This window comes from Mirounga leonina, unplaced genomic scaffold, assembly GCF_011800145.1.
Source record: "Mirounga leonina isolate KUSES-001 unplaced genomic scaffold, KU_Mleo_1.0 Mir_172, whole genome shotgun sequence".
NCBI lineage: Eukaryota > Metazoa > Chordata > Mammalia > Carnivora > Phocidae > Mirounga > Mirounga leonina.
In genome coordinates, this window is record NW_023270442.1 from 9,972,805 (window position 1) to 9,988,234 (window position 15,430).

The 15,430-nt window shown below is 38.2% G+C and overlaps 1 protein-coding gene across 1 annotated transcript in view; it reads right to left on the reverse strand.

Moving 5' to 3' along the window:
* Positions 1-3,066: 3,066 nt before the first annotated feature.
* The window catches only part of LOC118018752 (voltage-dependent P/Q-type calcium channel subunit alpha-1A-like), a 38,817-nt gene continuing 26,453 nt past the window's right edge, over positions 3,067-15,430 (reverse strand). Inside the window, exons 3-4 of the mRNA XM_035017493.1 lie at positions 13,943-14,050; positions 3,067-3,122 (exon numbers count right to left, since the gene is read on the reverse strand). Of these exons, the coding sequence (XP_034873384.1) occupies positions 3,116-3,122; positions 13,943-14,050 (115 nt within the window). The 3' untranslated portion in view covers positions 3,067-3,115. The remainder of the gene's footprint in view (positions 3,123-13,942; positions 14,051-15,430) is intronic.

Sequence of the window (15,430 nt, forward strand, 5' to 3'; positions counted from 1 at the left end):
CCTCTTACACTGTTGGTGGGAATGCAAGCTGGTGCAGCCACTCTGGAGAATAGTATGGAGGTTCCTCACAAAGTTAAAAATAGAACTACCCTACCACCCAGCAATTTTACAACTAGGTTTATTTACCCAAAGGATACAAAAATACTGATTTGAAGGGATACATGCTCCACGATGTTTATAGCATCACTATCAACAATAGCCACATTATGGAAAGAGCCCAAATGTCCATCGATTGATGAATGAATAAAGAAGATGTGGTACATTTGTACAATGGAATATTACCAGCCATCAAAAGAAATGAAATCTTGCCATTTGCAATGACATGGATGGAACTATAAGTCAATCAGAGAAAGACAGTTATCATATGATTTCACTCATATGTGGAATTTAAGAAATATGAGATGAACATATGGAGGAAAAAGAGAGAAAGAAGCAAACCATAAAACAGACTCTTAACTATAAAGAATAAATTGAGGGTCACTGGAGGGGTGGTGGGCGGGGGAAGGATTAAATGGATAATGGGGATTAAGGAGGGCACTTGTGATGAACACTGGGTGTTGTATGTAAGTGAGGAATCACTAAATTCTCCACCTGAAACTAGTATTACACTGTATGTTACCTCAGTGGAATTTAAGTAAAAACTTGAGAAAAAGAAAGGACTTTCAGGAACGATGGTTTCCAGAACTCAACCACATTGAGTTCTTATATTTTCTTGTTTGAAAAATATAGCTCAATTTTGTTGAAGATGGTGAATTAAAGATGAGGAAGAGGAGGCCTAAGATATTTCAAATATTTTGACACACTTTTCCTCAGGAACCTTCACGTGGGTGTCCTGTAAATCAAAATAAGATAAATTAGCCCCCAAAAGAAGTCTGTGACCAATCTGTACACAAACCAGAACATATGGCAAAGGATGCTGTTTCCATGCATTCCTCTATCCAGGAGGAAGGCTGAAATGTTATTTTCATAGTCAGATGATTCAAATAGTAATGGTTTATTTACTCTCCCCTAGTGTGGTTGGGAAATACACTAGATTAAAACTTAGGCAACTGAGTTTCTGTTTCTGATCCGCCAAGTACCAGGGTAAGTTGGTCTGTCCATGTGAGCTTCTTGGCAAATGTTTCCTCAGGCCTTTACTGGAGAGACAGGAAACAATGATGACAGAGCCGGGCAAGCCCAGACCCCACACAAGCCTCCTCTGTAATTTTGGATAGTTCTGGAAACTGGACCATCAGCTCTAATTACCTATGTCGGGAAACCAATGAGCACTCGGCCACGTTTCTCAATAGCTTGCCCGAGCCCTGCTCCTAAAAACAGCTCAGACCTGCTCCACGGGAGCATTAATTCTGGCAGGCGGAAGAAGGTGAACTCATTTTGGGCATATGTTTCTGCCAACAACAGAAAGATCCACTCTTCTAAGCATAGACCTGACCCAGCTATGTGGTAGCTGTAAATTGTTTCACTTTTGCAACTTGAGAAGCTACATACTTTCACCTTATAGCAGATCTTGGTCAGATAATTTTTAGCTCTCTGCAGACAACTCCCGAAACAACAACTACCTCCCCACCATTACAACAAAATGAATTTCGGTGGTTGAGTGCCATTCCTCAGCTCTTTCTCAGAGCCATCAAGCTAATTGGAACAAACGAACCAACTTCTTGTGTCATCTGCACCAACAGCTGAGTTGTTAAGTGGGAGTTGTGTGTGTTTGTCTACTCTCTGCACACCAAACTGTGGGGACCATTTTAAAATGGTGATCATTTTGTAGAAAGCAAGCCAGGGTAAAAATCAATAGCCCAAAGTTACAGCTCAGTGACAGGGCCATGAATTCTTTACTCTTTCATTCCATACAGTGGCAATCAAATGTAAAACCAAGCACAAAAATATATTTCTGTAAATGTTTTCTTTTCAACCTGAGGTTTTGACCTTTTTTGTAGATACTAATTTCCTTAAGTTTTATGGTAAGAATACTACTCTGAATGGTTACATTGTGTTACTACATCTGAGTGATTGCATGTTATAAAGACATAATGATGTCTTGCAAATGATTTTGAGAAATGTTCCATGAATATGCCTACAATTTGTTATTGCTACCTGATTCAGAGTTTGTATTCATGAGAAATGGCTTCAGGAAGGGAAAATGTACCACACAATTTTATTTGATGCTTTTAAATAATTATGAAGAGAAAAATGGATGAGAAGAATGTGTAGACTATACTCTTTTAATATATTTCAGCAAATATAAGAGCTGACTGTGCTGGCCACTTTGTTAGCTAAAGGGTATCCATTCAATAGAATGCTTGCTTAGGAAAGAAGTAATTATCTTATAGGTTTATTAAAGGATATTATCTTGAATGAGCTAAAATGTTTAAATAAGTGATCTTGACAGGAAAGATCTTGAAAGAAAACACAGCTAGGGTGTAAGGCAATCTTCACTTGAACTTGGACTTGTAAGAATAAGTACGCAATGTTGCCCAGTGGGAATCATAGGGTGTTAGCACCATCTGGGACCTGTTGATGTTTTACAGATGAAGCAATTGTCCAAAGCTTCTAAGAGTGAGCAGAGTCTGAAACTCAGATTTTCTTATTTTGAGCCATTTGCTGGTTCTCTTCCAAAGGAAAAAAATTTCCTTCACCTGGCAGCTTTGCCAAAATTTATGTAGGGATATTAACTTGAGGTTGGCTGCTTTCAAGGCTATGCCTTTCCAGAAGTATTTTTTCCCATCAAGAAATAATGCTGAACACCTCACCAAAAAAGACATATAGATGGCAAATAAGATGAAAAGATACTTCACATCATATGTCATCAGGGAAATGCTAATTAAAACAGCAACAAAATACTACTACGTACTTACTAGAATGGCCAAAATCCAGAACACGGACAACATCAAATGCTGGTGAGGATGTGGAACAAAAGGAAGTCTTGTTCATGGCCAGTGGGGCTGTAAAATGGCAGAGTCACTTGGAAGACAGTTTGATGATTTCTTACAAAACTAAACATACTCTTACCACACAATCCAGCAGTTGTGTTCTTTGGTATTTACCCAAGGAAAATAAAAACTTGTCCATTCCAAAACCTTCACATAAATGCTTATAGCAGCTTTATTCATAATTGTCAAAATCTGGAAGCAACAAAGATGTCCTTCAGTAGGCGAATGGATAAACTGTGGTACATCCAGACAATGAAATATTATTCAGCATTTAAAAAAGTTATCGAGCCATGAAAACATATGGAAGAAACTTAAATGCCTATTACTAAGTGAAAAAAAAAAAACCTGAAAGGTTATATATTATATCATTCCAATGGTGTGACATTCTGGAAAAGGCAAAACTATGGAGACAGTGGAAGTATCAGTGGTTGTCCAGGATTGGGGGAGATGAAAAGATGGAGCACAGAGGATGTTGAGGACAATGAAACTATTCTGTATGATATTCTAATGATGAATACATGTCATTATACATTTGTCCAAACCCATGAAATATGCAAAACCAAGAGTGAACCCTATTGTGAACTATGGACTTTGAGTGATGATGTATCAATTATAGGTTCATTAATTGTAACAAATGTAGCACTCTGATGGGGGATGTTGATAATGGGGAAGACTATGCATGAGTTGGGGCAGGGAGTATATGGGAAATCTCTGCACCTGTCTCTCAATGGCTACGAACCTAAAACTGTTTTTAAAAAAATGAGGTCTATTAAAAATAATTAAAAAAAAGAAATAACACTGGAAATCATAGTCAATTCATATTTTACATTTAAAATTTACCTTTTAAATTGGTTGTACAAGATGAAAAATGGGAAACATTTTTTTCATCTGTCTCAAGAATGTACACGTGAAGATTTCTCATACTTTAAAATCCTAACAGGGGCGCCTGGGTGGCTAAGCATCAGTCAGTTAAGCGTCTGACTCTTGATTTCAGCTCAGGTCATGATCTAGGGGTCATGGGATTGAGCCCTGCATCGGGGTCTGTGCTCTGTGGGGAGTCTGCTTGAGATTCTCTCTCTGCCCCTCCCCCATCTCTCTCTCTCTCTCCCACTCTAAAATACATAAATAAATCTTTTAAAAAATCCTAACATAAAGAAAGTGAGCATATGTAGGCAATGAACTTTGATTTAACCCCTAGTAAGAATATGGGTTTTACCATTTTCCAGTGGAAAAACTTGGGTTTATGCTCAACATCTCAATTCCTTATAATTCTACATTCTTGAGTTAATTAAATATAAAAAATATCCAGTGTTATTTCATGCAGCCATTTCCCTTTGCTATATAATGATTCTTGTTACATGGAGTAACTACTCAGCAAAAAGCAGGATGCATATTTTTGAATGGTTGCTTTTTGTCCAGTAGAAGTTTTGTCTTTTGGTCACATGAACTTCTAATCTGAGTAGTCAGCAATTTTTGTTTGACTTTTCTTTCTTATTTTAACAGACATTAAGATCTCTATTAAAATTTTCTATTTTCAGTTTATTTGCTATTAGATACAGTAACACTGAGTCTTTATTCACAAGAGGAAGGGCTTATTTCCCCATTTCCTTCATAGTTCCCAAAGTGCTTTTTTTGGATGATTTCATTTCTTCTTCCAAGAAGAAAATTGGCTAACCTTCCTTAAAAGTTATATTGTATAGAAGGTGTTCCAATACTTCATTTGGTCACAAATGAGAAACAGAATTTTTACAACATGACTTTCCTTCTGTGTGGTGAGCACAGTGGGTGGGAATCAGCATCACTAAAGAAAAAGACAAACGCTCCTTTGTCTTTCTCCTATTACAGATTCTAGAAATCCAGGGTTCCATCCGAGCTCTTGAAATCCTATAATTTATGTCTGTTTCTCCTCTTCTGATAAGAAGGCTATATGGAGAGATTTTTAGAACTAAACTCCCTCTTCTGCTTGAGTTAGGACTAAAATTTCTATTTTTATGGTTAAAGTCAACATTTCCAGCTTTCAAATTTTTCCTATAATCTGATTCTTTGTCCAAAGAAGGACAAAACTAAGGAATCAGAACTTGGTTTAAGACAGTGCTAATAATGTGTATGTACATTTAAAAAAATTAGTAGGGGTGTCTGGGTGGCTCAGATGGTTGAACATCGGACTCACAACTCTCAGGGTTGTGAGATCAAGCCCTGCATTGGGCTCCATGCTGGGCATGTAGCCTGCTTGGGATTCTTTCTCTCCCTCTCCTTCTGTCCCCCTCCCCCTTTAAAAAAAATCAGTGATGACTGACAACAATATCCACTTTTCTATAGTTTTTATGTAATGAGATTGAAGATGTTTTAATATCTTATTATATTTGGTATTCCTAACTAATTTTAACTTTAAACATTCAAAATTCATCCAAAAAATATTTAAACGTCTTCTTTATGATTGGGGTTCTGCATAAGAATTTATTTGAAAATGATTTCTACTTCTTTAAAAGTTTGGAGCGATCACTTCAGAATATTTCCTTTTTCCATTAAAAAAGTACCATACTCTCATTAAAAATATTTAGGAAATATAAGAGTGTTAAAACATGCCAAAAATTCCACCTATACACAACCATTGATAATGTCTGGTGCTTCCTTTTTTTTTTTTTTTTTTTTAGTTTTCTTCCTATATATATTTTCCAAATATTTTTATGATCATATTATATATGCAAGGGGCACCTGGGTGGCTCAGTTGGTTAAGCGTCTATCTTTGGCTCAGGTCATAATCCCAGGATCCTGGGATAGAGCCCAGAGTTGGGCTCCCTGCTCAGTGGAGAGCCTGCTTCTCCCTCTCCCTCTGCCTGCTGTCCTCCCTACTTGTGCTCTCTCTCTGTCAAATAAATAAATAAAATCTTAAGAAAAATCATATTGTATATGCAAATTTTCCCTGTCTTAATGTTATATCATATGTATTTTCCATGGTATTATTTATCTCCAGTAGAGAATGTTAAAAATAGTCTTTGCCAAAGTAACCTTTAAATTATTTTTATTTTGTTATAAGACTAATATAAAATGAACATATAAAGTCTCCTAACTGATCCTAAAGTTTCTTAACTGGTCCTTCTACTACCTGCCCTTCCCCTTTAGAGAACCACTTTTAAGAGTCTCAACTATCTGTCCAGAAATTTTCAGGCATATAAAAGTATATTCTTATTTAATGTAACATTTTCTACATTACATGTAATCTGAGAGAATCATTCATACTTTAACCTAATAAAATGTCTTAGTGCTTTCTTTTTCAGACTAGTCCCTATACATTTTCCTCATTTTTTATTTTTATTTTTTTAAAGATTTTATTTATTTATTTGACAGAGAGAGACACAGCGAGAGAAGGAACACAAGCAGGGGGAGTGGGAGAGGGAGAAGCAGGCTTCCCACTGAGCGGGGAGCCCGATGTGGGGCTCAATCCCAGGACCCTGGGATCATGACCTGAGCCGAAGGCAGACGCTTAACAACTGAGGCACTCAGGTGCCCCTTTCCTCATTTTTTAAAAAGCTCAATAACATTCTATTGCATCATGTACATTAATTTGGTACATGGTCTTCTAGTAATGAACATTTAGATTATTTTGTCTTTTGTGCAATGATAAAACGTGGTAACGGGCAACTCCATGATGCCTTCGTATGGATTAGAAAATGACACTCTTCTATGAAGGACGTGTTCTATGAATCCTTCCAGTTTCACTCTCCACCATTTCCTGCCTTGCTCTGTTCCCTGGGAAGCTGATCTGCATATGGATCCTATCTATATACTCTTCTCCTTTTGTGTGGGTTCAGCCAAAGGGAGCAGCTGCAAGCAATTGGAAGGGGAAAGTAAGGAGATTTTGGGGTATTTTCTCCCTAGATTCTTTCCTGCCTGCCTGCTGAGGGCTGGCTTCCTCTCTTAAACTTTCTCAAGCTCCTACTTCCCTCTTCTGAGAGCTGCTCTTGTCTTTCTAGTCCTGGGATACTAACTTCTCTACACTGTGCTCTACCTTTGTAAGTAGGTAGAGCTCAAATTACCCAAATGGACTGCGCCACCCATTTCCTACTAGGACGCTAACTGATACACTTCTCTCAACAGATACAGCCCCAAAACAGAATGTTTGGTTTGTTGATTGGAGTAGGTGATTACTACCCTCCACCTCCCACTCCCCGACTCCCTGCTACTTTGTCAGGGTGCCCAGTGTAGGGGACAACCCAGACAAGACCTGGCAGCCTTGATTGCTATCCAAATGATGGTTTTGTGTGTGTGTGTTATCTTTGTGTGCTTTCATGAATTCCACAGGATAGATTATTAGCAGTAGAGTTGTTGGGTCAAAGGTCATACACACCTTTTAACTTTGAAAGAATTTGCCAAATGGTTATCCCAAAGACAGCCTGAATTTGCATTCTCTCTGGACTTTTGCCAACTGTTGGTTGTAAAACTTTAAAATTTTTGCCATTTTTATAGGTAAAAATTGTATTTCATTTTCTCTTTGACATTAGATGTCTTTATGAGTTCAGGTGGGCATCTTTCTATGTCTAAAATCCTATGTCTACTGGGTTAGTATTTTCCTTACTTACAGGGTTCCTCGGTGCCTCAGTTGGTTGAGTGCCCATCTCTTGGTTTCGGCTCAGGTCATGATTTCAAGGTCGTGAGATTGAGCCCCACATGGGGTTTTGCACTCAGCAGGGAGTCTGCTCAAGATTCTCTCTCCCTCTCCCTCTGCCCCTTCCCATACTCACTCATGCTCTCTCTCTCAAATAAATAAATATTTTCCTAACTTATTTAAAAGTACTATTTTTATATTAAGAAAATAAGCTCTTTGTCAGATGTGTAGGAAATATTTTTTTTCCAATTTTTCATTCCATATTGATGTTTAAAAGTTTTTTCTTTTCCTTCTTTTTTTTTTTTTTTTAAAGATTTTATTTGACAGAGAGACACAGCGAGAGAGGGAACACAAGCAGGGGGAGTAGGAGGGAGAAGCAGGCTTCCTGTGGAGCAGAGAGCCCGATGCGGGGCTCGATCCCAGGGCCCTGGGATCATGACCTGAGCCGAAGGCAGACGCTTAACAACTGAGCCACCCAGGTGCCCCTAAAAGTTTTTATATAGGCAAATGATATCAGATTTTTTTTTCAAAGCTTCTGGATTTTGTGTCAGGTCAAGAAATGTTTTTCTTATTCCAAGATAATAATTGTTAAAATCCTATGTCTACTTTTAGTACTTATTATTCTTTTTACATATACTATTTTGACCCAATAGGAATTAACTTCTGTGTGGAAGAGATAGGTGTCCCGATTTTTTTTTCCTGGTGACTAGCTAGTTATTTGAAAATTGATTTGGAGATGATTTGATTTGGCAAAGACATTATAATCAATAGAGCTCTTTACCATTTACCATTAATATGGAATGCCATCTTTATGATATACTAAACTCTCAAAGGAATTTAGCCTATTTTTATATTCTTTACGTTTTTCCAATTGTTTGTCTTTTTAGTTATACTAAGAAGATTTGTAAGATGGCCCCCATTGATCCTGGTGTTCGTGCCTTTTTGTTATACCCTCCTCTTGAGTGTGGGCCAGACTTAGTGACTTGCTGCAAAAGTGATGGGATGTCACGTCAACAATTAGATCACAAAGTCTATGACTTCTAGACTTACTTCTTATTAGGACTCTCTCTCTCTCTCACTGTCTTTCTCTCTCTTTTTGTCTGTCTCTCTTTTTCTCTCATTTGTTTGCTTTGCTGTGAGCTGCAGTGTTTTGAGCTGCCCTATGAAGAGGGGCTGTGCCAAGGAAAGAGAGAGATCCTAAATTTCAACCTGTGAGGAACTGAATCTTTCCAACAACCAAATACTTGAGCTTGGAAGCAGGTCCTACCTGGTTGAAACTTGGGATGACTCTAGCCCTAGCTGGTACTTTGACTGTAGCCTTGGGAGATATCCAGAGTCAGAAAACCCAGCTAAGCCATACCCAGAGACCTGACTCTAAAAAGCTATGAGGTAAAATGCCTGTTTTGTTTAAGCCAATGTTTTGGGAAAACTTGTTATACAATAGTAGATAATGAATACACTAGTCCTGTGATAAAATGTTTTAGTTCCTGTAGTTTTATGTGGTTTAATATTTGATTAAAAAAGTCCTTCCTCATTTTATTTTCTCTGGATTTTTTCCCCCTGGCTATTCTAGTATATTTGATCTTCCAGATGAACTTAATATAGTTTTGTCAAATACCTTGCAAAGTTTTATTCTTTTTTTAATTGATTTTTTTGAATGTTGAATTGATAAATTTGTAGTTTTGATTTTTTCTATATAGGAACATTTAGTTAACTCTCCTTTTATGTGTCTTTAGTAAAGTTGGGATATTTTATTCATATTTGTTCTACACATTCACCATTAAGATGTTTCCTAATTGTTTTGTTTTGCTATTGTAAGATTTTGTTTATTTTCTCCTTTGTTATGTTTGTATGTAGGAAAATTATTCAGTTTCATAAATGATATTTTTTAACTAGCTACTTTATTTAATCCTTTTATACAGTCATACAATCTCCAAATAATGACAGTTATGCATCTTCCTTTCCAATATGTAGACTCCTTATTTATTTTTCTTATTTGATTACATTGGATTTTACATCTAGAACAATGAATTATAGCAGTAGTGAACAACACCATTTTTAAAAAAATTTGGGTAGAAAATTGAAAGTTTTACCATCAAATTTGATGCTGGCTTTTGATGTGATTAATCGATCTCTTTTGCTTCATTGTTGGATTTTATGTCATTTCTGCATTGATTGTGATGTTTACCTGATTTTTTTCATGTGAATTATTAATACCAGAGGTTATACTAATAGATTTTCTAAGATTCAACAATGCCATTAATGATGACAGAATGAATATTCCATCAGGTGAAGGCCTTGTAGCTTCCCCTTCTATGCAAGCCAGTTTTTGCTTTTATAATCACCTCTTTAACAAACATCCTCACATTTGTAACTTTGTCTTTTGCTAACAATAATAATGGGTCACACATACAGAAACTCCTATCTCTCAGCCTCTCTTACATCTTCATATTTATTAATTCATTTTTTAAAAGACTTATTTATTTATTTTAGAAACAGAGAGAGTGAGAATCTCAAGCAGGCTTCACACCCAGTGCGGAGCCCTCTGTGGGACTCAATCTCACAACCCTGAGATCAGGATCTGAGCCAAAATCAAGAGTCAGATACTCAGCTGACTGAGCCACCCAGGGGCCCCTATTAACTCATTTTTTTAAAACAATTACAACAACCTTAGGAAATAGGTATTAATATTATTATAATACCCCTCTCACAGATGAGGGAGCTGAGGCCCAGGAAGGTTAAAAATAACCTGGCTAAGTAAGTGATGGAGCCTAGATGCAAAGCAGACCCACTGGGCCTATGCACAAACTAGGTAATGGCCACCATCACAGTCAGATACAGAACATTTCCATCATATCAAAAAATGTCTTCCACATATCAGATAAAGGCCTAGTATCCAAGATCTATAAAGAACCTATGAAACTCAACACCCAAAAAACAAATAATCCAGTTGAGAAATGGGCAGAAAACATGAACAGACATTTCTCTAAAGAAGACATACAAATGGCCAATAGACACATGAAAAGATGTTCCACAACACTTGTCATCAGGGAAATACAAATCAAACCACAATGAGATACCACACCACACTGGTCAGAATGGCTAAAATTAACAAGACAGGAAACAACAAATGTTGGCGAGGATGTGGAGAAAGGAGAACCTTTTTACACTGTTGGTGGGAATGCAAGCTGGTGCAGCCACTCTGGAAAACAGTATAGAGGTTCCTCAAGAAGTTAAAAACAGAAGCTACCCTATAACTCAGTAATTGCACTACTAGGTATTTACCCCAAAGATACAAATGTAGTGATTCAAAGGGGCACCTGCACCCCAATGTTTATAGCAGCAATGTCAATAGACAAAGTGGAAAGAGCCGAGATGTCCATCAACAGAGGAATGGATAAAGAAGATGTGGTATATATATACAATCGAATATTATGCAGCTTTCAGAAAGGATGAACACTTACCATTTACATCAATGTGGATGGAACTGGAGGATATTATGCCGAGTGAGATAAGTCAATCAGAAAAAGACAATTATCATATGGTTTTACTCATATGTGGAATCTAAGAAGCAGGGCAGAGGACCATAGGGGAAGGGAGGGAAAACAGAATGGGAAATCATCAGAGGGAGAAAAACCAGGAGAGACTCTTAATTCTAAGAGTCAAACTGTGTGTTGCTGGAGGGGAAGTGGATGGGAGGATGGGGTAATTGGGTGATGGGCATTAGGAGGACATGTGATGTAATGAGCACTGGGTGTTATACAAAATTGATAAATTATTGAACACTACATCTGAAACTAATGACGTACTATAAGTTTGCTAACTGAATTTTAATAAAGAAGAAAAAAAGTGTCTTCCAGCTTCTGTGCAATCATCCCCCATCCCACATGGCCCCAGGCAACCACTGATACCTCCTGTGCATTTTTTTTTAATGTCTGGCTTCTCTTGCTCAGCATAATGTTTTCCAGATTCATTCACATTGTTGCATTTATTAGTTTGTTCCTTTTTATTATAAGTAGCATCCTATTATATGGATTCATCATAATTTGTTTACTTGTTCACCTCTTCATGGACATTTAGGTGGTTTCTAGTTTTTGGGTGTTACAAATAAAGCTGCTATGAGCATTTGCATACAGGTAATTTGTGGATATGTGTTTTTACTTCTCGTGGGTAAATAAGAAAGCATAAAATATGTCTTTCCTTATATCAGTACTACACTGTCTTTTTTTTTGGTAAGATTTTATTTTATTTATTTGACAGAGAGAGACACAGCAAGAGAGGGAACACAAGCAGGGGGAGTGGGAGAGGGAGAAGCAGGCCTCCCGCGGAGCAGGGAGCCCAATGTGGGGCTCGATCCCAGGACCCTGGGACCATGAGCTGAGCCGAAGGCAGACGCTTAATGACTGAGCCACCCAGGCGCCTCAATACTACACTGTCTTGATTAAGCTACAGTAGAAGAAGCTTGATGTTAATGAGCTATATATCCAAAGTGATTGATTAATTTCTAAATCCAACAAACCACCATTCTATCAAATTTCTCCTATAAAATTGTATGTTATTACTGAAGTTTTAAAGTAACTCCTTCAGACTCTGTGTTAGTGTTTTATTGATGGCCTTTTTAAGTCAGTTTGAGGTCTTTTGGTTCTGGGTATGACTAGTAATTTTTGATTAAAACCTGGATACTTAACATTTTTCTCAAACAACAAAATTTCACAGCTGCCCATTTATAATAATTTCTTTCTTCTACTTCTGGCTCCAGGCAACCACTAGCCCATTTTCTGTCTCTCTCTGTTGTCTTCCCTAGAAATTTCATATAAATTGAATCATATAATATATAGTCATTTATGTCTTTTTTTTTTAGATTTTTTATTTATTTACGTGAGGGGGGGCACGAACAAGTGGGGGCAGGGGCGGGGGAGGGTAGAGGGAGAAGCAGACTCCCCACTGAGCAGGGAGCCTGACATGGGGCTTGAAACAGGATCTTGAGATCATGACCTGAGCTGAAGGCAGATGCTTCACCCACTGAGCCACCCAGGTGCCCCGTGCCTAACTTCTTTTACTTAGTACAATACTTTTGAGTTTTCTTCAAATGTTTTTCAGATATCAGTAGTTCATTCCTTTTGTTGCTGAGTAGTATTCCATTATAAGAACATACCAAATTTTGTTTATCCATTTGCTACCCGAAGAACATTTAGGTTATTTCCAGTTTTTGACTATTATGAGTAATTCTTCCATGAACATTCACTAAAAATGTATTTGTTTCTCTGGACGCCTGGGTGGCTCAGTTGGTTAAGCATCTGCCTTTGGCTTGGGTTGTGATCCCAGGGTCCTGGGATTGAGTCCTCCATTGGGCTCCTTGCTCCATGGGGAGTCTACTTCTCCCTCTGCCTCCACTCCCCCTGCTTGTGCTCTCTTTCCCTCTGACAAATAAATAAAATGCTTATAAAAAAGTATTACTTTCTCTTGGGTAAGTACTTCGAGTGGAATTACTAAGCCTATGGTAAGTATATGCTTAACTTTTTAAGAAACTACAAGACTGTTTCTCTAAAATGTCCAAACCATGTTACATTCCTGCCAGGGTGTGCGACTATTCCATTTCCCCCTCATCCTCCAGAAGTCTCTTAAGCTAGGGGTGGTGTGTCCCACATGTAATGATTCCTCTTCCTTCTCTCTCCCATCTTTGTCTTCAACCTGCTATGTGCACACACCCCACGGGTGTAGTTTGAATTGTCTACTTGATCCCTGATTGGGATTTGGATGTTTTAGGAGAATCTGTGTCTCTTTGTGTGTGGGTTGTAGTTCTTCCCACACACTTGGCATTGGTTGATGGTTTATTTTTCTTTCTGCTCCATGTTTTCTCATGTTCCCAATTCCCCACTTTGTTGCATTGCAGCACCTGTTTTTTTTTTTTTTTAATATTTTATTTATTTATTTGTCAGAGAGAGAGAGTGAGCACACAAGCAGGGGGAGTGGCAGGCAGAGGGAGAGGCATGCTCCCCGCTGAACAGGGAGCCCGATGCAGGACTCGATCTCAGGACCCCAGGATCATGACCTGAGCCAAAGGCAGACGCTTAACTGACTGAGCCACCCAGGCGTCCCAGCACACTGTTTTCTGCTACCACCATAGTTGAAAATCTTATCTTCTCATTTGTAATGTTTGCCTACCTGAAAGGTTCACTGTTTGCTTTCTAGATAGTACACAGTTATGAAAACTGGCCTGATTTTGGATATATGGATCAGCTACTCTTTTCAAATGTGTAAACTCCTTTAAGTAAAGCCCAAAGACCATCCACCTTCTTTAAATATATATATATAGCAGCTGTCACGAGTTGGCTATCACGTTTGTAACCTGCTAGTCCTTGAATTAACAGGTGTGGCTTATTTAAAAAGGTAGTCTACTACTCACCTGAGGTTGACAGGAAATAGGTGTTGGCTGCCAAAAAGCCCATCTGCTCCCAGGGTCTGTGGACTGTTCTCAGAGCAGGAGCTGATAGGATTCACAGTCATTCTCTCTCTAGGAAAAAGAGTACAGCAGATTGAGGCTACCAGCTGTAGGGGAGGGCATGCCATCACTTGATTTCCATGTCTATTTTAGTTGTAAAGGTCTGTTCAAAGTGTATTTTAACAGGATATATTCTTTCAGGAAGTTTCCATTGCTCTCTAGATAGCATCTGCCCTGGGAACGTTGGGCCATATGCTAAAATATGAGGCTCGCATTAAGTTTATTTTGTGATCTTGTGTGAGACATCTATCTCAGTAGAGCTCATATTTAAACATTGTTGAGAAGGGGTAAATTATCCTCGTGTATTACAGTGCATTTGGCAGGGTTATGTACTAACAAAATTTATAAAGCTATTTATAAATGAAAATTCTCACTAGATATATATTCCTTCCATTTTAACTTTGAAAAGATACTCAGGTCAAAAATATTCTTACTTATTAAATGTTTCAAAAGAAACTGAGTCTGAGGAAGGCAAGCGTGTGACAACAGGTCATGTTTAAATGATAGATTTCTGGGTGCCTGGGTGGCTCAGTCAGTTAAGCGTCTGCCTTTGCCTCAGATCATGATCCCAGGGTCCTGGGATCCAGTCCCGAGTTGGGCTTCCTGCTCAGCGGGGAGTCTGTTTCTCCCTCTGCCTCTGCCTGCCACTCTGCCTACTTGTGCTCTATCTCTCTGTCAAATAAATAAGCTCTTAAAAAAAAATGATAGATTTCTTTGTCTTGGCCTTCACGCAAGTGTTCAGTTTCTGGTTTCTTCTTGCATATGGAGAATTGTTGTAAGTTGTTTATTGAGGATTCTCAATGTTATATAGCATAAACACAGAATTTGGTTTCAGTAACTTCTTCCTCCCCAGTTGCACTATATTAACCAGCTCCTTTCCTGCTGGGCATCTTGTCTCTTCCTGGCATTTTGGCTGGAGTCCCTAACTTCCTGTCATGCTAGGTAGTAGGTCAGACCTATGTCGATATTTGAAAATGCTCTGAGACTCTTTTACCATTGAGAGTTGTGTTTTTTGTTCACTCTCCTTGAACCTGGGGGAACTTGGGACTGCTTTAATCATCAAAACCCCACAGAAGTCATGCCATATATGATCTCTGAGGTGAGGTCATAAAATAGCAGGTGACATGGATGGTCTGGGAGGTTGAATGAGTGGCCCAAAGCTATGTAGTTCATGAGTTGCCAAGTCAGGGTTGCAGGCATTCTGTCTGTGGAGCCCTTTGCCACTTTTCTCCACCACCACCTCTGTTCAAGAATAGCAACACTCTTGCATCTGTGTTATGGTTTTTTAGAAACCTGAATACATTCATAATAAAAGTTTAAAACATACCTTTTTACTTAAATGGCCGCATGGACAAAAAGCATTTTTCCAAAGGAGGTGACCTTCATAAAATG